This window comes from Glycine soja, chromosome 5 (assembly GCF_004193775.1).
Source record: "Glycine soja cultivar W05 chromosome 5, ASM419377v2, whole genome shotgun sequence".
Taxonomy (NCBI): domain Eukaryota; kingdom Viridiplantae; phylum Streptophyta; class Magnoliopsida; order Fabales; family Fabaceae; genus Glycine; species Glycine soja.
The window spans coordinates 18,004,379-18,029,844 of NC_041006.1; the positions used below are offsets into that span (position 1 = coordinate 18,004,379).

General features: G+C 34.8%; 1 protein-coding gene and 1 pseudogene across 1 annotated transcript; one reads left to right on the forward strand and one right to left on the reverse strand.

Annotated features, from left to right (window-relative positions):
• The first annotated feature begins 12,383 nt into the window (after positions 1-12,383).
• On the forward strand, positions 12,384-13,017 carry LOC114411192. The gene is made up of 3 exons (XM_028374945.1): positions 12,384-12,624; positions 12,689-12,848; positions 12,996-13,017. The coding sequence occupies exons 1-3, from the start codon at positions 12,384-12,386 to the stop codon at positions 13,015-13,017; spliced, it is 423 nt and encodes a 140-aa protein (XP_028230746.1).
• An 8,607-nt stretch (positions 13,018-21,624) lies between these two features.
• The window catches only part of LOC114411193, a 34,142-nt pseudogene continuing 30,300 nt past the window's right edge, over positions 21,625-25,466 (reverse strand).

Here is a 25,466-nt window from a genome sequence, read left to right on the forward strand (position 1 = left end):
TCCTCATCTTGTTACCTTATTTCTTCATCATTTCAATATTCCTTTAGAAGATGAACCTTTTGTCAAGGTTAAAAGATCTTTTGCTATTGGTGTTGGTGCTGTTACTTCTTTTGGATACCAGAAAGATAAGGATGGCCAATGGGTGCGTAAGCAAGACCTGTCACCTCCCATTCCTGATGAACGTACACCGTCTCCACCACCGCAACGAGATACCTCTTCCTCCTTATTGATTGAAGTCCTCACTGAGCTACGGGATCTTACAACTTTCGTAGGCGATCACTTTGATGTAATGGACTTTTGTATCACGTGTCTTGAAGACGACATGAGCTTCATCCAACGTTGCTTTGATCCATCTGCCAATTCTTAGATGTTTCTAGTATTCTAAGTCCTTAATTCTCTAGACATTTTCCTTTTTTGCCTTGTATTTGGCTTTAGTTATTTAGTTTTAATTTGGATGTTTTGCATTTGGTTGCTTTTTGCTTTGGATATTTAGTTTGTGATTTGATTTGCTTTGGATATTTAGCCTTTGCTTGGCTTATGATTTGCTTTGGTTATTTAACCTTTGATTGATCTTGCTTTGATTAAGTTTTTGGATGAGTTATGCTGATCGCTCTAGATATTTTGTATTTGATATTTTTCTCTGGTCTTTTTGGCTTTTTGATGTTTCCAAAGGGGGAGAGAAACTAAGGGTAATCTTATCTAAAAACCTATGCAATAAATTGAAAATTTAAGGGGGAGTAAGGATGAGTGCACACATTGCAAATCGTATATCGTTTATCTTGTTTTCATATTGTTGTCATCATCAAAAAGGGGGAGATTGTAAGTGCATATGCTGTATGAAGATTTTGATGATGCCAAAAGATTAAAGCTATTCAACGTTGATTCAAGTCAAGATCAAGAAATCAAGAGAAACGATTTACAAATAGTCCTTTATATGTTAAAAGAATCTCTTAAAGAGGTTTCAAAGGTTTGGCCTTAAAAGTTAAGTTTTCAAAATATCTTACAAAGTTTTTAAGTACGTATTTCATTTTGAAAATATATTTTTCTCTCTGGAAATCGATTACTAGAGGATGTAATCGATTACTAGAGGATGTAATCGATTACTAGAAGCACAAATGATTTTAACAACTTTCAGAAAATGTTTAAATTTAAATTTTAAAATCTGTAATCGATTACCAGTCACGAAAATTTTGAAATTCAAACTGAAGAGTCATAACTCCTCAAAATTAATTGTCTAATCGATTACCACACATCTGTAATCGATTACCAGTGAGGAAATTTTGAAAATAACTCTGAAAAGTCACAACTCTTCACAAGTTTTTTGAAAGGTCACCAAAGGCTTATAAATAAGTGTCTTGTATTCGAAATTCTCCAGAGTTTTTTAGAACATTCATTGTCTTATCCTCTCACAAGAAAACCCTTTGGCCAAACACTTGCAAAATCATGAAGGATTCTTATAAGTTCTTCAAGTTGTATCATTCTTCTCTTTAAGAGAGAAAAACAATCTTCTGTACTTCAAAGAAAACTATTGATCATCAAGAGACAGTGAGTCTCTTGATTTGTAAAGTTCTCTGAACACAAGGGAAGGGTATCCCTGGGAGGTTCAAAAATTGTAATGGGATTTACAAGTTAGTTGAAATCTCAAGTGGATTACTTGAGGATTGGACGTAGGCACAGGGCATGGCCGAACCAGTATGAAACTGAGTTTGCAATTCTCTCTTCCCTAAATTCTTTTAATTTATTGTAGTTTAATTTTACTTATTTTTTGCATATTAAGTCTGCATAATCCTTTTAAAGAGAGAATTAAAATTTGTTAGGGAAAATTTTTTAAACTTAATTCACCCCCCTCTTAAGTTATTGATGCCACTTGTTTAACACTAAAAAAAGAAATTAATAACTATAATTGGTATAAAGACACCCAAAAAAAGTGCTAAGGTATTTAATGTAAGAGTCTTATACGTATTTTTCAACTTTCTTTCTATATGTTTGTTTAGTCTGAGCATCTCTATGTCATGCTCAGTGTGGATAGAGAAATAGTCATTAACAAGAGCGGTAGACTAATAACGACTGTCAAATCGTTCAAAAACAAATAAAACTAGGAAATTCTATAGCACTGGATTAACCTAGGCTGAACTCATAAATATGATTCAATTTGGTTCCTACGTTCATTCACTTATAAACAACAAGGGGGGAATTTCATCGAATGGTTTATAGGCAACTATAAAGGAATGCAAAAATACAAAAAACAAAGATGAAGAAACAAAAAAGAACAAAAACAGAATACAATTCAAGTTTAACAACATCAATCAAATTCCCCACACCAATGCAAATTGAATTATCACAGTTACTACAAACAATGTTCAGTGTGAAAGTTCAATCAAATACATTAGAGATAGTTCAATCGAATCAATCCCTAAATTGTTTGAGATCGCAAATTAGGGCAAAAAATCATCTCAGCAATCTGTGATTAAATTTTGAAATTAAGAAATGAATCCATAACCTAATCTATTTTCAATCCTAAGCATTATCATAATCATGAAATCAAAGATAGGATTGAAGAGAAAGATGAACATTCACAAAGATTAGAAATGTTAAACCAAAACTCAAATTTAGCCTTGCTTGGAGTGGATCTTTGGATTGATGAAGTATTTGGCCTTTCATGATCATCACCAATGGAAAAGTCACGAAATTTGTGCAAGGAAATAGAAGAACAAAAGTGAAAAGAGGAAGAAGAATAGAGAACAGTTGAGAGAAAAAGAGAGAAAAGAGAAACCTTGCACAAAAGTAACTAATTCTGTTTTTTACAAAATGAAGTAACTAACTCTATTTTTACAAAATGAAGTAATTAACTAACTAACTAACTAACTAACACTAATATATAGATTGACTACTCAAAAGGAAGGGATGAACTTCTATTAGGCCCATGTAATCTACCTAATTAAACTAATTACACAAAACAAAGCCCAAATTCACAACCTGATTATTTAAGTGCAGTGGTTCTGACTTCCAATCTTAATTTCACCCTCGAAATGACAAAATTGACCAGCTTATTACAAAATTGAAGATTGTTTTCTTAGCTTTCTAGGGAATACTCACATGCTCCATTTGGAGTTTTGTAGTATCCTCTAGGCCCTGCACAAGGAAGATAGGCCAAGCAAGCACAAAATCAGAAATTTAGCTACAATTCTCAATTAAGCTCAATCATTTGCCTAAGACCAAAACTAAGTTAAGATGAGAAAATAAGGGTCAAGGAGATGTCAATTGAGCTAAGAAGAATAGAAAAATATTAAACTTCAAATGCTCTATCATAGACATTGCAATAAAAAATATAGCAATGGCCGCAACAAACAAGGTTTTGATGTCTCTCTGCATAGCTCCAATCCCTATCATTGAAGTTAGAATGGGTGTCAACCCTTCAATGTCTTCTCTAATTGCTTTATACAGAAACTTCCTCCTTTCAACCTTTCATCTTCATGTGGTACTCCATCATTTGGAAGGTCATATATCATAACTATTTAACTGAAATTTATGATAATCTCTCTTTATATGCATACACATGCACGCACACATAAATGCATGGATGCACATATATAATTTTCTAACTATTGTTGTTGTGAGAAATTTTAATAATTAGCTGAAAAGAATTTGGCTGTAAAGTCTTCAACAAATTCCAAAATTTGAGTGATCGAATAAAGCAATTGGGTCATCAAGAGGGGAAATTTGCCTCTTGACCTTTTTTGGGATCTCAAGTTACTAAAGAAAACACTTGATTTGTGGGTGAATCTTCACTAGAATGTAAATAGACTAAATGAAAAATAGAATTCAAAAGAAAACAATAAAATCAACAAAGATAATCTGAAAAGTAATTGCATTGCTTGGTTGTTTTTGATTGAAGGTCCTTAAAAATGTTTCTACAACAACTATTTATACTGTAAAATCTAAACTAACTTAATCTAAATCGTGTTTATCCATGTTTGTACTTGACTCCTTTATTTTCAACTGATTCAGCTAGTTTATTCATGTTTCGGCTAAGCAACCATGCGACCCACATCCCATATTCTGATTTTTTAGGAACTACTTCGTAGATGACGAGATCTTTGTGTTCACAACTAATTTCACGCATAATCCCATGATTTTAGCCTTGATTTAAACTCTGACACAATTATCTTTTGAGCTTCTTCTAAATTTTTTAAAATTTGCCAAATTGTCTTTTTATAACAGTCAAATCTTATCAGTTTGGAAATAACAAATAACCCCTTCTTTCATTAAGTTTCCATCTCAATTCATTCGGCTAATTGAAAATGTTTCAGTTGGTAACAAACCCCCCTATATCCCGATGCTAATTGGTCAAATTAGAGGTTTTGATATATCTGTTTAATCTTTGCCTCTATTCTTTTAACCTTTGCAACTAACTTTACATTGATTATCTCTAGTTGTTGTTGCATCTGGGCAAGTCTTATCACTTTAAATAGCCTTTCTTTCCCGTTGTTAAACCATCTAATTTATCCTAATCCTTGTTAGGTCTGGATGACCGTCTCATCTACCTTGGATTTTGATGCATAATAATAGGGATAAATCATTAATATTTTAATGAGTTTTGACAAGTGGACATGATCACTATGTTACAGGAATTTACAACATTAAGTATTGTCCCCAACTATAGAATCTTGATTATATGTCTCTTGAGGAACTTGTTGGTACCCTCAAGGTTCATGAACAAGAACTCCAGCAGGACAAATGTCTCAAAAGGGAAAAGTATATGGCTCTCAGTAGTAAGAAGAAATAGAAGGCATCATTGTCTGGAGAACAAGTCTTGAGAAGTTCATCCAAAGTGCTAAAAGTTGATGATTCATCTGATGACAAATCTGAAGAAGACTCAAATGAAGATGAGGTTGCCTTTATCTCTCATAAAATCTGCAAGATGTGAAGAAACAAAGGTGGGGTCCAAGTGGAGAAACTCCTCAAGAAGAATGCCCTGAGACATGAAGGAAAAAGACAAAATCTCCATAGTTTGCTATGAGTGCAAAAAGCCTGGACATTTCAAGTTAGAATGTCTAGATCTGGAGAAAAAGTTAAGATAAGAATAAATTCTTTAAGACTAAAGAAAAGAAGGGTCTTATGAGCACGTGGGAAGATCTGGACGACACCTCATCTGATGAAGATGAAGAAGAAGCCAATATATGTATGATGGTGGATACAATCTTTGAGGGGTCTAAATTAGACCAAGAAGATGAGGTAAATTTCAATGATCCTAAATCTCTTAGAAAAACTTATCATGAGCTTCTATCTAACTCATCTGTTCTCTTAAATCTTACAAAAGCCTACGAAGAGATTTCAAGAATCTATCCAAAAATCATTTAAAACTTGAGAAAATCCTTCAAGAATAAGTAGATCTTTCATTGGACGAGTCCACTCAAACATGTGAAGCTTGTGTAACTCTTAAAGGAAAAAAGATTTCAAGTTATGTCTTGAGGTTGAGACAAATGCCAGCAAAAATGCTACCCTTCTTTAGAACTTTTAGGAGTTGGAAAACAAAGGGAAATATCTTCAAATGGATCTAAAGGAGCTTAATGAACTTCATAATCATCAGAAAGAAGAAAAATATGATCTTTGGAGAGATCGTTCAAAAGCACACAAAGATTATGAAGACCTCAATATGAGTAAACATAATCTTTGTGGAAGGTGAAGAACATAAGAAATATGTGAGTTTCTTGAATAATGAGCTTCTGAAGTATCAAGAACTTAAGGGTCAACCTCAAGATGTTGTAAAACTTCATGAGGAAATAAGAACCTTAAAGACTATATTATCCAAATTTGTCAATGGAAAAAACAATATTAACAAATTGTTAGGATACTGTAGAAGTTCTTTTGACAAATTTGGAAATGGATATGATGGGAAGATACATGTTCATGATGAGGACACCGTTGTTTGCTATGTTTGTGGAAAAACTGGACACATGGAGTCCAGATGCAAAGATTGTCCTAAGAAGGGTTCACCTAATCCCTTTATGACTAACACGAAAGGACCCAAAAAGATTTGGGTACCTAACAAAAAGATTTTTCCTATTGCAGCTATCCTTGATAGTAGGAAAGCAATGCCTGTCATGGTACCTGGACAGTGGTTGCTCGTGACACATGACAAGAGAAAAGTATATGTTCCAATGCCTAACTCCCTATCATTGTGGAACAGTCACTTTTAAAGGGAATCAAAAAGCCAGAATAATTGGTGTAGGAAAGATAGGTATTCACCCCTATCCCTCTATTGACAATGTTTTGCTTGATGAAGGTCTTAAACACAATGTACTGACCATAAGTCAATTATGTGACAATGGATATGGTGTCTTCTTCAACAAGGAGGAGTGTGTTGTCCTACATGATGATGGGTCCCTTTTATTCCCTGCTAAGAGAAAAGGAAACCTCTAAAAAATAAGACTAAGGAACTCTTAAGTCAAAAAGTGTCATGCTTACTATTTATCAAGGAAAATCATTGGTTATGACATAGAAAACTTGGTCATGTAAGTTGGAGGTTAATCTCTAAACTGCAGAAAAACAAACACGTAAGAGGTCTACCAAGTATGTCATATAAGGATGATACACTATATGAGGCTTGTCAAAAGGGGAAGTAGATTAAAAACTATTTTACCAGTAAAAACATTGTTTCCACCTTTAGACCTCTCCAGCTACTACATCTTGATTTGTTTGATCCAATCAGAACGAACTGCGTCCATTAGTGGAAAGAGGTATGGACTTGTCATAATGAACAACTACTCTAGATGGACATGAGTTATTTTCTTAAACCACAAGGACGATTCTTTTGATATCTTCTTTAATTTCTGTAAATTTATTCAAAATGAAAAAGGAGTATGCATTACTTCAATCAGAAGTGATCATGGGGGTGAATTTGAAAATGATAGGTTTTAACTGTTCTATGAAGAAAATGGAGTTCTTCACAATTTTTCAACACCAAGAACTACTAAAAAATGGAGTAGTTGAAAGAAACAACAGATATCTCCAAGAGATGGCTAGAACCATGCTCAATGATAATTCAACCTCTAAGCACTTCTAGGATGAAGCAGTGAATAATTGCATGTTACCTTCAAAATAGAATTTACATAAGACCTATCTTGAAAAATACTCCCTATGAATTGTGTGGAAGGGATGAAAACCCAACATATAATATTTTCATCAGTTTGGATGCAAATGTTTTTTATTCTTAACATAAAGGATAGCTTGGGAAAATTTGATTCGAAAGGTGATAATAGGTTATTTCATGGATACTCAAAAAATTCTATGATGTCCAAAGTGTACAACTCAAGAACCTTAGTTGTTGAAGAAGATATTCATATAAGTTTTGACAAAAATAAGCCTGATAAAGATTTATCAGAGCTAGATGAGTCTTTGACAGATTTATGATTGGAAAATAGCTCTATAGAAATTAGCTCATCCAGACAAAATCTAGAGATAGTAGCATCTACTTAACAAGAAGTTCAAGCTAAAGCAAGAGAACCCACTGGACGCATTATGAGAAGAAATCATCTAGAAAGTTAGATCATAGGTGATCCAATAGATTAGGTTCAAACAAGATCATCACTCATAAGAACTCAAGGGCACACTGCACTGATTTCTGAAATGGAACCCAAACACATTGATGATGCAATGCAAGATGAAAACTGGGTGAAAGCAATGCAAGAAGAACTTGACCAGTTTTAGAAGAATGATGTCTAGAAGCTAGTCAAACTACCAAAAGGAAAGAAAGTAGTTGAAGCGAAATGGGTCTCTCTGAACAAACTGGACGAAAATGGTAAGGTTGTGAGAAACAAAGCTAGGCTAGTTGCTAAAAGTTACTTACAACAAGAAGGTATAGACTACAAAGAAACTTTTGCACTATTTCCCATTTAGAGGCAATATGCGTCTTACTTTCATTTGAAGCTCATAGCAATATGAAGTTGTATCAAATGGATATAAAAAGCACATTTCTAAATGGATTAATCCAAGAGGAAGTTTATGTTGAACATCCTCCAGGGTTTGAAAGTGAAACCTTTCCTCAACATATTTTTAAACTCAACGAAACCCTATATGGACTTAAACAAGCTCCTAGAACTTGATATGAAAAACTAAGTCATTTCTCTTGAAAAATGGCTTTGAGGGAGGAAAGGTTGAAACAACACTCTTTTGCAAAAAAAGTCTGGACTAATTCATTTGCTGCCAAAGTTTCATGGTCTTGCAATTGAAGATCCACACAAGCATCTTAAGGAGTTTCATGTAGTGTGTTCCACCATGAAACCACATGACATTCATGAAGATTATGTGAAGATGAAAGCATTTCCCTTCTCTTTGGATAGTGTGGCTAAGGACTAGTTGTACCTTGTACCAGATACTATCAACACTTGTACAAATACGAAGAGAAGATTCTTAGAGAAATTCTTCCCTGTATCCAGATTAGCATCCATCTGGAAGGAAATTTATGGCATAAGGCAACAACCTGGCAGACCATTGATTTCCAACATGACAATATGATTGATGCTGCCAGACAATTGATTTCCAACATGGCAGCAAATTGCTAGCAATTTGGTATTAGAGTTGTTGCACCATCCATAATTGCTGCATATGAAGTTTCTATTTCTATGGTTGCTGATAATCAGAGGGTGGAAAATAAACTTACAAGGTTGACATCCCTTGTGAGACAACTAGCCATTGGTGAACAACAAAATGTGATGGCAGCCAATCAACAAGGGCTATGTGGTATTTGTTGTGCACCTGATCATATAATATATCTATGTTCCACACTCCAAGAAACAGAACAAGTTGTTGATGTTTCTGCCATGCAACCTAGACAACCATTTAGACCTCAACAACAACAATATAATCCTTAGTCTAACACCTTTAATCCTTTTTGGAGAGATCATCCAAACTTGAGATATGGTCCTGGTCCACAACAATAGCAACAGACACAACAACAGCTACAACCATTCAGACAATAACAGTTTCAACAATCCACCAGAAAATACCAAGCTCCGCCTTTCAAACGATAACAACAACAACAATTCCAATAGTTTACACCTCTACTTGCACAACCAGTGAAGAATAGTAGTTCTGGACCTTCCTTGGAGTAGCTAATGAAGCAAATGGCCACCAATACCATTCAGTTTCAATAGAATGTGAGTGCCACCATCCAAGACCTGCAGACTCAGATTGGACAGTTAGCTACAATTGTCAATCAGTTGCAGCAACAAGCTTATGGAAATATTCCGGCACAATCAATTATCAATCTAAAGGGGAATATGAGTGCTATCACCTGGAGGAGTGGCAGAGCTTCCAAAGCCAACAAATGCTAGTGCAAAAATTGATGACAGTGCTAAAACATATTCTGCACCAAAACAAATTCCTTTACCTTTTCCTTCTAGATCCATTCCGGAAAAGAAAGTGGAGCTTGATTCTAATCTTCTTGAGACTTTCAAGAGGGTGGAAGTCAATATTCCCCTCTTGGATGCCATCAAACAGATTCCAAAATATGCAAAGTTCTTGAAGGATTTGAGCACTTATACAAAGTAAAAGTGTTGTTGCCATTCCACCATCCACCTTGCCATAGAATTGCAAAAATCCTGGAACTTTTACCGTCCCATGTACAATAGGAGATTGCACTTTTACAAATGTCATGCTTGACCTTGGAGCCTCAATTAACGCCATGCCCACATCAGTTTACAAATCACTACATCCCGTTGATTTAAAACTCATGGTGTTGTCATCCACTAGCCAACCAGAGTGCTACAATTCCACTTGGAGTAATTGAAGATGTGCTGGTATGAGTTAAGGATCTAATTGTTCTAGCAAATTTCCAAATTTTGGATATGGAGAATGAGTCTTCCAGCCATGGGTCCACATTAATGACAACCAAGACCAAAATTGATGTGCATGTAGGAACTCTTTGCATGGAGTTTAGTGATGATGTTGTGCATTTCCACATTTTTTAGGCCATCAGACATCCTGAAGAGGAATATTCTATTTTCCGTGTAGATATCATTGATGATGCAGTAGATAGTGTAGATATTTGTACAAATTTATTTTCTAATTTTTCTGACTTTTATGAGACATCCTGTAGAGGCGCATTTTGATTTATTTTTGTCCACCAGCCGTCAACCTTCCTTTGCCTTCCACCATTCAGCCACCCTCCTTGGAGTTGAAACCACTACATGAGCACCTTAAATATGCCTATTTAGAAGATGCTCAGAAGCTCCCAGTCATCATATCTAGCAGTCTTTCACTTGAAAATAAGGATAAGTTGTTGCTTGTTTTGAGAGGCCACAAAAAGGCCATTTAGGTGGACACCTGCTGACCTTCCTAGAATAAATCTTTCCATATGCATGCATTAGATACTCTAGGAGGATGATTCTAGAACTGTAAGGCAGCCACAAAGGAGGTTGAATCCAACCATTTTTGATGCGGTGAAGAAGGAGGTGATGAAGCTACTAGCTATAGGGATCATTTATCCTATTTCAGATAGCACTTGGGTTTCACCTGTCCGAGTGGTCTCTAAGAAGTTGGGCATCGTTGTTGTGAGGAACCAAGATAATGAGTTGATCCTGACTAGAGTAGTCAACAGTTGGTGATTTTGCATTGATTATAGGAGATTTAACTAGGCAACTTGCAAGAATCACTTCCCTCTCTCATTCATTGGCTAGGTTCTGGAAAGGTTGGCAGGTAAATCACATTATTGCTTTCTTGATGGTTTTTCAGGTTACATGCAAATTTATATTGCATCGAAGGACCAGCACTAGACCATATTCACCTGTCCATTCGACACATTTGCCTACACCGGGATGCCTTTTGGCCTATGCAACGCTCTTGGCACCTTCCAAATGTGCATGCCTCTCTAGAGTTCTTGACCAATGCATTGAGACTAACCTTGTTCTTAGCTTTGAAAAATGTCATTTTATTGTCCATGAAGGTATAGTCTTAGGGCATTTGATCTCTAGTAGAGGTATTTACAGGAGATTCATCTAAGATTTTAGCAAGATTTCCTTTCCATTGTCCAAGCTTCTTTAGCAGGACGTAGATTTTGTGTTTGACCAGCCATGCAGAGAGGCATTTGAGGAGTCGAGGAGAAGTCTTACCACTTCTCTCATCATGCAACCATATGATTAGGAGCCTCTATTTGAGCTCATTTGTGATGCCTCCAATTATGCAGTTAGGGCTATTTTGTCACAAAGAGGTGATAGACTACCACATGTCATTGCTTATGCCTCATGCACTCTAGACGTAGCCCAAGTCAACTACACCACCATAAAAAAGGAGCTTTGCTCCCATATTACTATCTATACTAACCATGCAGCCTTGAGGTACATGTTGAAGAAGCTTGATGCTAAATCTAGATTAATCAGGTGGATGTTTCTTCTTTAGGAGTTTGATATTGAGAACAAAGATAGAAGTGGTGTAGAAAATGTGGTGGTTGATCATTTGAGTAGGATTGAAGGACCTGTTGATTCCCTCCCTATTAGGGATAACTTCCCTGATGAGCATTTGATGCAGTTGCATTCATCATATGCCACACCTTGGCTTGTTGATATTGTGAATTTCATTGTTGCATCTGTTGTCCCACCACATCCATCTAGGTCTCAAATAGATAAACTTAAGACTGATGCCAAATATTGTGTGGGATGATCCTTAATTGTGGAGGTTTGGTAGTGACCAAGTGATCTACAGGTGTGTGCCCGATCATGAGATTTAGTCTATTCTACAGTTTTGTCATGGCACACCTATCGGCGGTCATTTTGGTCCTTAGCGAACTGCTAGAAAGATCTTAGACCATGGATTCTATTGGCCCATCATTTTTAGAGATGCTCATCATTTTTCCACCACTTGTGAGAAATGTCAATAAGCAGGAGGGACCATTACACATAGGCAGGAGATGCCCTAGCAACTCATTATTTTTTGTGAGATTTTTTTATGTTTAGGGTATTGATTTTATGGGTCCATTTTGTTTCTCATGGTTTTTCATATATCTTCGTTGTTGTTGATTATGTTTCCAGGTAGGATTCTAAAGTAGTTGTGAATTTTGTGAGATCTAACATTTTTTGCATGTTTGGTGTGCCTAGAGCATTATTAGTGACCAAGAGAGTCACTTTTATAACAAGTCATTGGCATCCTTGCTCTAGAAGTATGGGGTTGTGCATAGAGTTGCTACAACTTATCATCCCTAAACTAATGGGCAAGCAAAGATTTTTAATAGAGAGATCAAGCAAGTGTTCCAAAAGGTAGTGCAGCCCAACAGGAATTATTGGAGCAAGCTACTTGAGGATGTTCTATGGGCCCACAAGACCACTTACCAAACACCTTTAGGGAGATCTCCCTATAGGGTGGTTTTATGTAAGCCATGCCATCTTTCGATGGAAATTGAGCACCGTGCGTATTGGGCGATGAAGAGTTGTAACATGGTATTTGATGAAGCGAGTATGGAAAGGAAGCTTCAATTGCAAGAACTTGAGGAGATCCGCTTAGAAGGCTATGTGAACTTCAAGATCTACAAGGAGAAAGTGAAGAGGATTCATGACTCTAGGATTCTTAGAAAGGAGTTCCATATTGGCCAAAAAGTACTCTTGTTTAACTCTCACCTCAAGCTTATTTTTGGTAAACTTTGATCTAGATGGGATGGTCCTTTTGTTATTACTAATGTTTTTTTTCCATGTTGTAGTTGAGATTAAAAATGAAGTTACCGGAAAAGAATTCAATGTGAACGGTCACCAACTCAAGCTTTTTCATGAGAACCCCCAAGTGGAGGGTGAATTTGTGGCGGACCTCTCTTTGGTCTTGCCAATTTTATGTGATGATGTGCCTCGAATGGCACTTGAGGAGTTTCCTTCCCTTTTCTTTTATATGTTGTCTCTTTGTTTGCATTTCATTACATGCTCACATTGAGGACAATGTGCATTTCAAGTGTGGGGGGAGGGTTTAGAAAAATCTGTTTTCTATTTTTTTCTATTTTTTGTATTCTGTTTCAGTTTTGTGTCTGTTTGTGTTTAGCTGTATTTTGTTCTGTCAATTTTTTTGTATCTGTATGATGTTTGTGTTTTGTTGTTGTTTTCTGTTTTTCTGTTTTGTTGTATTTGTTTTGTTTTGTTGTTTTATTGATTTATTGTTTTTACATACAAACAAAAAAATAAATAAATACAGATTTTACAACTGTTGTTTGCTAATATTTTTGTTGAATTTAGGAACTTTCTCATGTTTTTCCATAGGATTACTAACTTGTATACTTTGTTAGAGATGTATCATTTTAAGTTGAGAGGTTTCATGCTTGATGTGAACCATTGTTGCAATTGTGGAAGTGATAAAGTAGGATTGAAAAATTTGAGGTGGATCATGTATGATAGAATTATGCCTTGTGAGTTTTTGGGATTTTGTGGATGGATTTCATTATTCCATTCATACTCTTTCATGTGTGATTTCACTTTGTGCTAGATTACTCTAGGTTTTGCCTTGCTTCTCTTGTCATTCCTTATTGCACATGCATTGATTGAGATGATTTATGCCTTTCTTTTTGCCATTAGCCAAATAAACCTACCTTGCATTGATATTCATTGTCACCTTCTTTGAGCCTTTAACCCGTTCCTTCATTTTGTAGCTCATTACAAGCCAAAAAAATGGAAAACCATCTAGTCCTAAACTTTAGGGAGAAAAGGGGTCTTGGAATTGTTTTAGGAGTGGGTTTCAAACAAGTGTGGGGGATTTGTACTTTGTTTTATGAAATTTATTTTGCTTTTGTCATTTCATTTTCTTGTGACTTGTTGAAAAGGAAAAAAAGAAGACAAAAAAATAGAATTAAAGAAAAGAGAAACAAAATGGGAGTATAAAAAGCAAAAGTTCAAAAAGAAAAAATGGTACAAACAAAGAGAAGAAGAAAAAAAAATGTGTTGTGGTTCATTTTCATTCTTGTAGGTTCTTGTTATTTTATTTTTTTTGTTCTCCACTTTGTTTTTTTTTTTTGTTTCTAACCCTCTTTTTACATGTTGACTTACTCCCCGTTGCCCCTCTTTTCCCTTAGTTTTAGCCTAAATATTCTTCTCATATCTACCCTTACCTAAGCGATACATTACAAACCAATAAAAGTCTTTTTGATCTTTTGAAGCACGAGTATTTCAAGTTGAATGGATTATAATCTTGTCAAAATTTGGATATCCTAGTTACATGTGGTGCTTGAGTGTAAACACAAACCCATACACATTTGGTAAGGTGAATGTTGTTCTTTGAGAGATTTCTACCACCATGGTACATTCTCAATTTTGACTTGACTACTTGTCCACTTTGCATTTTTGTGATCATGTGTTCATGGATTGCTTGTTACCTTGAAACCATTTTCCCACTTCCCATCTCTCTCATTTTTGTGCATTGTTAGGATCCATTGAAAAATGTGTAGGCCTTGTTCATACTTTTCTTTTAATTGTGGTTATTTTTAGTTTGATTTCTTTTTCTTAGGCTTTCTTTTAGTTTTGGCCAGTAATGCAAAAGATAAAGTGTGGAGGAATTTGATAGAGCATTTGTAGTTTATTATTTTTCTATTCTTAGCTCAATTGACATCTCTTTGATCCTTATTTTCTCCCCTTAACTTAGTTTTGGTCTTAGAAAAATGTATATTCCAATTTCTAAACACAAAACATAGTCTTCCAATAATCAAAATTCAGCACTAAATATGAACTCAGCCATATAAAATCACATGATGCAGTTTTGTTATTTATTTTAAAATCAAAACCAATATTCATAAAATTTAAATCCAAAAGAAAAGGAAGAAAGTCTCAGCTAGCCACAATAATTTATGGAATTCACATCAGCACCACTCTTCAGCAACAATGCCACAATCTAACAGAAACCCAACAAAAATAAATAAATAAAAAGGGTTGCCTTAGATTATATTGGATTAGATATAAAAAGTGAAATAAAGGGACCTCGTTGTGGCCTTTGCCAGCTGCAAAATGGAGAGGGAAATTGAGGCCACCGAAAGTAGAGTACTTGGTAAGACATAGTTGTAGTTTAGAAGCATCTTTGCTTTCGCCAAGCCATTGTCCCTTGCCGCCAACACAAGCCTCTCACTAGAGGCTGAACATTCAAACGAATTCCCCATCTCTCAACACTTGACATGGAAAAATGCTAACATGTAAGGTTCAGGCAACCTGCGTTTTGTTGTGCTTTGTTCAATGCTTCTTGTTCTTGCTTTTTGATTTGTCTCTAACAACCTAAATGTGAAAAGAAAAAATAAAAAACCTGTATACCTTCAATACGCTAATCCTTACCACTCAACTTTACCTTCTCTTCCTCTTTTCTCTTCTTTGTTTCTTTTATGTTGTTGGATCCTTTTTCCTTTTTTTGTTGAAGGATCATTGTAAAGTTGGGATTTGTGTATGAGGATTGATGACCTCATCGATGATTTCGATGCTGGCAAATCGATGATGTTGGGGTTCGCGTATGAGGATGAGATCAATGGTGTCTTTGACTTTGCCATCGGGGAAGCTGTTGTTGATGTCATTGGCATCGGTGAGGAGGGCTACAATGTGGCGCGTGTCGAGTGCATGCAGAGAAAACCCTTCCTCGTTCGCTCACTCACTCACTAGCTTCAATAAATGTGAGAAACAAAGAAAGAAAAAATAAGAGAGAGAAAGATTAAAATGTCACCAACAAAAGTTTTTAAAAACCGATGTTGACTAGGCACGCATAACATCAATTTCTAAAAAATCGATGTTGAAATGGGAATCTTAATATCGGTTTTTAAAAAACCGATGTTAAATGAGTATTGACAACATCGATTTTTTGAAAACTACTGTTAAGATTCCGTTACAAACAAACTCGCAAGCAAATCACACCATAAAAGCTTAAACTCTTGAAAACCAATCAAGATCTAAAACACATGTAGAAAACCTACTACATGCAAACCATTGAAAACCCTATGTTAAAATATTAGTTGTGTGTTAGTATCAATCAATAATTAATTTATTATCATCAATCGAAAATTATAGGTATGATAATCATCATATGTGGATTACAAATTATTTTAGATGGGATTATAGATAAGATTGGCCCTATGATGTTTTGGATCAATCATTCAATAAATAGCCCATTGAGAGGTCCCTACGCATTGCTACGGGATTATAAATTTATTATCCCATCTAGCAAATTTATTATCTATGACTGTCACTCTTTTAGTCACATTCTCTTAAACAGACTCCTAGAAAGTGGGCAATAATCCTCTCAAGGTTAATTAAATGTTTCTATTGTCAAGCCACACTCATGGGGATGAATGTGAATTCAGGTATGTCTTTAACACCCTTTTAGATTTTATCGCTATACTCACATGCTATAATTTTTATCTATATGTGTCGATGTTAATATAATTTTCCATCACCCTCTTTAATTAAAAACAACAAAATTCCAATTAAGGAAAATTTCACCTTGTCTATGAGAGATATGGAAGTTTTGAAATACTCCTTATGTAGCCCCAAACTAGTCTTCATCATCCATGCCAAGATCTATTGAATTCATGTGAAATGATGTATCGAGTCAAGGATCAAGGTGGTGATGACACTCTGAGGTTTTTAGAAACTCTCTCAGTCAAAATGCAATGAAAAATATGAGAGAAAATGGTGTCACAGCAAAATAGTCGATTATGCCATAGAGATAGTCAACTAAATTGTTTTTTCATCACCTAGGTTTTCTGAAGAACATATAGTCATTATATTACCATTTAATTGACTATTTGCAAAAGCTAAAACCTTCTTTAGAACCAGATACTCAATTATCTGCGAGCTATTCTCAATTTTGAGAGTTCAAAGGCTCAATATAATTGACTATAAAAACATATAGTCAATTATCATGATGCAAAGCTGAAACTTAGTGATTTTGAAAACTAAAGGGGTGTATTGGATTAGAATTTTAAAAGACTATTTTGGCATAACGATAGATAGATGTTGCAGTGAAAATTCTAGCAATGGCCACAACAAGCATGATTGTGTCATTTCTTTGAGTAACTCCTATCCCTATCATTGAAACTGGAACTAGAGTCAACCCTTCATTGACTTTCTTAATTTCTCTACAAAGCAACTTCCTTCTTTCAACTTCTCGACTTAGTTGTGGTTCTTCATCATTTGGAAGGTCATATCCCATATTTAGTAAAATGTATTTTTATTATTTAACTAAAAATATAATAATAAATTAATAAAATGATTTATTAAATTGACATCTTAATCTTAAAATTTTGAGGTACAAGTTGTGATAGCTTGATGTCTTTGAACTCTTCTCTAAATATAAATGCTATTACTTGTTTGCTATTTTCTTAGAGGGTTTTGCTCATTTTTGTGATTTTAAGTATTTGCTAGCTACTAATCATAGGGGAGGTGACAAAACAAATTAATGGGGATCAAAGTGTCACAATGCAGATGGTGGATCAAAGTTGTCACAAGTGAGAGTTTAATTATATGGTGGATCAAAATATATATGTGTATTGTTCTCTTCATATAGCCTTAGTTATATCATGAACTTGGTTTTTGAAAAAGATTACACAATGTATATCCATATAGTTTGTTAAATAACATTCAAATATATGTATTGTATATATATGGATATACATTGTGTATTAGCGTGGGATCGTGTGGTTAAAGATTCAAGCATTCAAACTAAGAAGTTTCTAATGGAGCTTATGGTGAAAGACGTGGTAGGTACGAGAACATCAATAACACAAATATTTTCTCATACTCATTTTGTCGTACACTACTACAAAAATCACTTTCAAAGACGATTCTTCGTGGCTTTCAATGATAGTTTTCAACCGTCTTTGAATCCACCATCATGAAAAGTCAAGACTTTCCATGAAGGTTTTCAAACCGTCTTAGAATCTCGATTTCTATTTCGGTTTTCTTTGAAACCATCTTAGAATATGTTTTTTTTTTGTTTTAAAAATGTTAAAAAATTGATATTTCTAAGACGACTATTTCAAAAAACCGTCTTAAAAAGTAATTTTCTAAGATGATTTTCTGAAAACCGTCTTAGAAAGTAGACTTTTGAAACGGTTTTTCAAAGAACAGTCTTACAAAGTTTATTTTCTAAGACGGTTAACCGTCTTAGAAAGTCTACTTTCTAAGACGGTTTTTTGAAGAACCATATTAGAAAGTGTATTTTCTAAAACATTTTTTTAAAGACTCATCTTAGAAAGTATTATTTTTCAATATCAGATTATTTTTTCAACTGATTCAAGAATCTCATCGAGAAGAAAGAATCGTATTATTGAGCTTTCACAATAATAATTCAATATACATAAAGGAACTTAAAGAAAATAAAGATATTTTGTAAACTACACCCATAAAAAGTATACTAGTTTCCCAACAATTCCAATGGATATTTCATTCACGGCAAAGAAAAAATTCATAGAAATTGAGACTTGTGTTTAAGAATGAATGCTTTGTTGTCTTCTCACAAAAGTCTGAGCTTGAAGAGAATAATAAATAAATGAAACAAACCCTATAAAATCTCCAGACACCTCTAGATCACTTTTCAACTCTACTACACTAGTCTTCCTAAGTTTCTCAAACCAAGCCCTAAGAATGCCAAGATTTATCATAAATTGTGACAAATGAATTTGTCTTATCATATTTCTTATTATGCTTTCAAAAGTCCAAAGAAACAAAACATAGTATATTACAAGGTAATCAACTAAAACATATCCAAACCAACAACATTTTTCATCTTCAGACATAAATGAAGAGACAATTCCGTCATAACATCATTTTAACTTCAAAATGAGTGCACCCAAAGCAATTCAAAGATAACATTCTCAAATAGCAATCATGTAGAAAATACGTAGTAATAGGTTGTAGGTCATTCCATACATTTCTATGATTCCCTATTCAACCCTATTCTACACTATCAACCTAGAAGCACCTAAAATAAAAATACAAACACAAAAAAATCAATTATAGTGACCAACAAAATAAATGAAATGACTCATCCGAGGCTGACATGAAATATAACATAAGACAATAGCACATGCCCCTTTCTTTTACCTAACACTACTACAAAATATAGATTTAAATCGATGTTAACAAAAATGCGGTGGCACAATTGTAAATAACGTGACTTCATTAATACCAGTTTTCTGAAAAACCAATGTTAACATGACTGAGTTAACATCAGTTCTTACTAAAAATTGATGTTAACTATGTGATGCTAAAAATCGATGTTAACATGACTGAGTTAACATTAACATCACTTAGTTAACATAAGTTTCAGTAAAAACCGATGTTAAAACCTACATTTAAAAATATTTGAATTGCCTCTACGAGTCCTATTTTCTCTCGCTCGCACTCTTCTTCCTCATGTTCTTGTCTATTCGCCTCCTCTTGCCTATTCACCTCCTCGTGCCTCTTCACCTCCTCGTGCCTCTTCACCTCTCTATCGTGTTTGCACCATTAGTAGGTAAGTTCGTCAGCAGGTAACTCCTCGCACATCCTCTTCCTTATGCCTCCTATTCCTCGCATTCTAATGTTCTGTCGTCACCACCTTAGTCGGGTTTCATCTTCTCCATACCTCGTGACAAATAAGCCCTATTTTTTTTCGAGAGGACAAAATGGGTGAGGTGGTGACGGCATCACAACACATTTGCTTTATGTCTGGAAATGTGCTCTCTGAAATTGATAATGGTGTAAATGTTAGTGTTGTTGTTATTGTGATTCTTTAATGAAGCTTGTGTTCATAAGATATGGTAGTGTTGCTATTTGTTTTTAATTTTTGCTTGGTTTGCGGTTACTACCATGGAAGTTAAATTATACATTTGTTTTTAAGCTATGGTAGTGCATCATGTTGTATATAGCTATGGCCTTCTGGGTCATGTATATGGTAGTAGCTTCATGTACAAACTTTAGAAAATAGGCTTTGGTTGCATAGTTTTGTTTCTGGTTTGCATGGTTCTGTGTGTATGTGCTTGTTAATGAGACTTTGTGCTGGCGTGAGAATTCTGTCATAGCCTTAGGCCCCCAAAATAGGAATATCATATTGGTATCATATTGGTATGTCAAGTGTATCATGCATATTAATGTCATATTTATATTATAAATGGAGTTTAGAAACCATGGATGAACATCAACAAAACTAGAAGGAAATGACTAACATAATGATGAAGATTAACAAAGAATCAGATGAAATGTGCAACACTGTTCATGTTATTGATCAGGTTAGAAATTATTTCAAGACTATTCTAAAATAAACATGACTTGATATATAATAGTATTTTTGCTTATATTAATTTGTTTGTTAAATGAATCCATATGGTGAATTGAGTAAGTCATTTGCCATAAGATGGAAGGTTGAACTAGAGCCTACATGGCATCTGCTACACTCTAGTGGCAACATGCACTCTGTCACATATAACCAAGATTTGGCAAGCCCAACTCTACTTGACAGATGGATGGAACTTAGAGTGTTCTATGGGCTCACTAGAAATCATCAGGTCACCTTGACCCACTATGGACAGAGCGTTTTCCTCCTCACCATCTTTGAAAGCAGCTTTGAACCAAAAAATTTCCCTAAATGGCACTCCTTGTACCACCAAGTTCCTAACTCAGTCACTTTTAAAGTCCTACTCATTGTAGCTTTTTGTTGAGTAATTAAGCACTCCTCTATGTATGTCAAATTTTGATATCATATAGTTATCTAATATGAATTTCTTTTGCATTTCAGGATGTGTCGAGTACCATGTACTTATTTATGGAAGCTGCAAGAGTCACTCATCTGAACTAGGAAGGGACATAGTGTAGAATGCTTTATAATCATCATAGGAAGACCACAAAAATTGGAAATGGATGGAGGACTTTTGCACAAATACAGAATTTGCTTCCTAGAACTCAAATTATATTTGAGTTTCCAAATGCAACTTCTAACTTTGTTTTATTCTGGCTTTGTTTGTAATTAAAGTACATTACTACTCTAATATATTATCAATTTGTAAATTTTTGTTTATAATATGTTATTTTGTTTAGAAATGTTTGTAACTACCCTTGCTGCATGATATATTGATATACTTTGTTTATAACTTTTGGTGCATGGCTGATGTTGTTGTTTACTGACAACATCAGTTTTTTTTTAAAAAATAGATGTTGGTAAGAATACAACAACATCGGTTATTCAAAAAATTGATGTTTTTTTTTGCTACAATAACATCGGTTTTTAAACAACCGATGTTAATGTTGATAAATTAACGTCGGTAGTTTCAACATCGATTAATAACCAATGTTGAAAATCTTTAATAACCGATGTTAAAAACCTATTTTCTAGTAGTGTAAGAAAATAATTTTTAAATTAGTAGTCATCTACATCTACATGATAAACATACTTGTTTTTGATGTAACTAAGTTGGCCTCATAGTTCAAAAGCAATTTACTTTCATTTTGTTATTAAATCAAAATTTTTGAGTTGACAATAAGCTAATATTTCCTAATTACAATATAAATACAGGCTTAAATGAACTTCATAAGAAATTAAAACGTATCCTGTCATCTTGATGGTAGATGGAGGGACGATAAAATGCATCGACAATATCTGGCACAAACATCATGAAATATTACACAACTCTAATAGGATCAAAGAAAGTAACAATTACCCGGTGCATGGTAGTACATCACTTAAATTTGAACACCTTGTATTGCCTATGCTTTCATAAACTCTTGTGCTTCAATTAAAACATCATTGGTAAGTACGATAAGTTTTTTTAGCAAGTGCTTATGGATAGGTGAACAATAAATCACCTATTAAATTTCTTGGTTCTAGCTCTAATTGTAATACTATGATGTATCTCTGTTGAATTTGGGTCAAGAGCTAGTTGAGATATCTCCAAACCTTCTCTCTTTATAATTTAAACACATCTAGAAAAAAAACTCTTTGATTTGATTAGACAAAAGCTTGTAAGAGATGTTACTGACTAGCCTTACAATTAGAACAAGTTTAAGAATATAAACCCAACAAAAAACCTCTATTGTCGGTTACCACCCTTGACAAGCAAAGATTTCTTAGCAACCTAATGTAAGCTTAACAAACCTAATAAGGATTAAGGATAATACAATCTTATAATGCATGGTAGAAAATTCAAAGTCAATTTTCATTCAGCTATCAAATTTTAAAATGGAAAAAAATAACATATCATCATGTAATAAATAAAATTGGATTCTTTTTTCATAAAATTAACACCAATATTGCATGTTCCCGGTAGCCTATATCAAGGCAGACTACACACTTGTATCAAAATAGTAGTAGTAGGAAAGCAAAGAGGCATACTGTTGGATTTCCCCTGCAGTTACTTTTTGGTCTACTTTTTCTTTATGCAAATATGTTCAAGGGAAATCCGGTTTGCCGGAAAGCGCATCGGATCGTTAAGTATTTAAAATTAAAACAGATGAATCCGAGTATCAAACTCTGGGAACTAGTCTTAGACAGGGTTAAATTCAGACATAAGGCATTGTTGAAAGAAACATTGATAATTGATGATTTAGAACAGAATTAAACTAAGTCTAGGCTAAAAATAGTAAAAAATGCAAGTAAGTAAGATTGACAACAGTATGTAAAGATGTTGGGTCTTTCTAACAAACCAGCTGATGTATATAAAGATGTTTCTCTAATCAATCATGCTTTAGTGTTCTATGTTGTAGCCTAAATTACTAAACCTCGATCCCTAGTTAGACTGAATCAATCTAAGCTTCGTCCTCAGATCCCTCTTGTTGGACTAGATTTTAGCTTAAATAGCTTACGAAAGTTTAGACTAATTTAGCCTAAGCTTTGTCCTTAGATCCTTCTTGTTGGACTAGACTTAAACCAAACAGCATTATTGTGACAGCATATTTAAAACCAAAACTTAATCCGCAAATCCCTCATTTAAGACTAAGTTTCAATCCTACTTCATTCACGTTCTAAGGCAACAATACATTTCCAAATGCTAGAGTCACCTAACCAGGCACACAAATGGTTGATCAGATCAAGAGCATACAGTATTTAAGCACTGAAAGAAGCATTGAACACAAGAAACACAATCAATTAGATATTAAAGTAATTACATCAGCTATTGTTTAGAAATCCCCAACAAGGGTGTTTAGCAAGCCATCTAGAGCTCTTTTCCTGAAATAGGAACTGTGGTGTGCTCTGGAATTTTACGCAAATCTTCTCCATTTAGGTGTCAAATCTGTTGTACCTTAATTCTGCACAAGACTGGCTTTAACTAGGCTTTGAATCCGTGATGTTGCGCTTAGCGCCACCCTCGCGCTTAGCGCGAGTAAGTGGATTTAAGCTTAGCGCCAGTTGTGCGCTGAGCCTGGCTGAAGAAAATTGTTGTGCTTAGCGCATTGATCTTGTGCTTAGCGCACGACCTTGATATTGATGCTCTGTCAGATTCTTCTGTTGCGCTAAAGCTGCGCTTAGCCCAACTGATGAGCTAAGCTCAACTGTCACTTTTAGCACTTCATGACTTAGCCTCTTTTTCACCTGAAATTGCACATATTTCATCATTAAATCCAATGGAAATATTCTAGAGACAACTTTAACAATAAAACAAGATTTATTTACAAAATCACTACAAAATAACCATAAATTGGGGGAACTATACAAGTTTTGGAAAATGTTTTCTACACAAAAGTTAGTCATATAAGATGACTAACAAACTCCCCTAAATTTACAGTTTTGCTTGTCCTCAAGCAAAGAAAGAACAGTTCACTTGTCCTGAAGTGGCAAACTGCAATGATCACTCAAAATGGTGTTTGCTTCATAGAGAAATTCAACCATATGAACTGAATATCATGGACTCCTTCAATCAATTGATTTTCACAAACATGCAGCTTTTCAAAGATAGGAACATACACATTAGAGTCACAACTAAAATAAGCTAGTAAGGATGGCAGACATCAAGGAAGGATCATCAACCAAAACCTCATAGTCATTGTTTCACTCAAGCTCAAGTGTTTAGGCTCATTCCATCATAAACAACTGTCATACCCTAATTTCGTCCGGGGACCTTTGCTTGATGACATGCAACTTTTGCTTGGTCCTTGTGAGGTGCTTGGCACCCATCATTAGGCAATTTGTGAAATTCCGGGACATGCCGGAAAGCAAAAGAAAATATTGATGCACAATCCGTAAGGTTCCGTGACACACCGGAAATCAAATGGAAGCATCGTTGCACAATTAGTGAGGTTCCGTAACGTTCCGTAAGTCAAAAAGGGGATGATTATGTAATCCACAAGGTTCCGTAACATTACGGAAAGAAAACAAGTATCGTTACGAAATTCGTAAGTTTCCATAACTTTACGAAAAAAGAATCACAAAAAAAAAGGCAGGGGGGTGTACTTAGTAAAAATGGGGGTGCAAATAGCAACCAGGCCCACTTGGCCCTCCAGAAGATTCCTCCAGAAGGTTGTTGCTTCTGGAGGAAGCAACCCTGCTCGCCTGGGCGAGCTGGGTGGCAAGCTTCTCCCCCAATTTCCTATAAATAGGGGGAGAAGTGAAGTGAAAAAGGGTTCTGGCCCTTAGGCACTTCTCTCTCTTTCGAATTTGCTTGGAAAAATTGTTTCCGTGAAGAAAATCCAAGTCGAGGCGCTTCCGAAACGTTTCCGTAACGTTTTCGTGAGGAATTTCGCGAAGGTTTCGACCGTTCTTTGACGTTCTTCATTCGTTCTTCATCGTTCTTCGATCTTCAATGGGTAAGTACCTTGAACCAAGCTTTTCGATTCATTCTATGTACCCGTGGTGGTCCACATTGTGTTTCATGTATTTTTATTCTCGTTTCATTTACTTTTTATACCCCTTTTTGACGTGCTTAAGCCATTTTATTTAAGTCATTTCTCGCTTAACCTAAAAATAAAATAAATTTCCACCGATCGTTTGAATTGTATTATCCGTTACTTCGATTAAAATGAATTCCGACCGTTCGGTCGTGCCGTAACCACGTTGGAAATAAAAAAAGAGGTAAAATAATAATATAATAATCAAAAAACGTCTTTTAGTAAAATAAAGCAAAAAATCAATCAGACGTTTTCTCTTTGGGATTTCTCATTCTTAATTGAACTGACTAATAACTAAAGTGAAACTAAGGCTAAAATCAACTCGCCTAGTCAAGCTCGTCCATAAAAATAGGTTTTTGAAGTTTATCATTTCAATTTCTTACTAAGTAAAATGGATCATTTTTAAGGTCCAACGCCTTAAAATGATCACCTTTCAAGTAAAAAAGAATCACTTGATAAAAAAAAAGAACTACGTAGGTCTGATTTCCTCATCGCAATTGAGGAATACATAGGAGCAAAGGGAAAGACCCTTGTCGACCACAAAAAGAGAAAAAATATAAAAAGGGTATAAAGGATATAAAGACATAAAAAGGGAACGTAAAAATCAAAGTCATGTTTGCACATTCGATTAAAGGCTGCCGTCCCTTGGGACGGACGTGTGGGGTGCTAATACCTTCC

Excerpts from the sequence above, each read along its gene's own strand:
- LOC114411192 (XM_028374945.1), top strand. The coding sequence starts at position 12,384 with ATGGAAATTGAGCACCGTGCGTATTGGGCGATGAAGAGTTGTAACATG. Across the intron at positions 12,625-12,688 it reads TCACCTCAAGCTTATTTTTG|TTGAGATTAAAAATGAAGTT; the intron begins GTAAACTTTGAT and ends TCCATGTTGTAG. Across the intron at positions 12,849-12,995 it reads CCTCGAATGGCACTTGAGGA|TTTTGTGTCTGTTTGTGTTT; the intron begins GTTTCCTTCCCT and ends ATTCTGTTTCAG.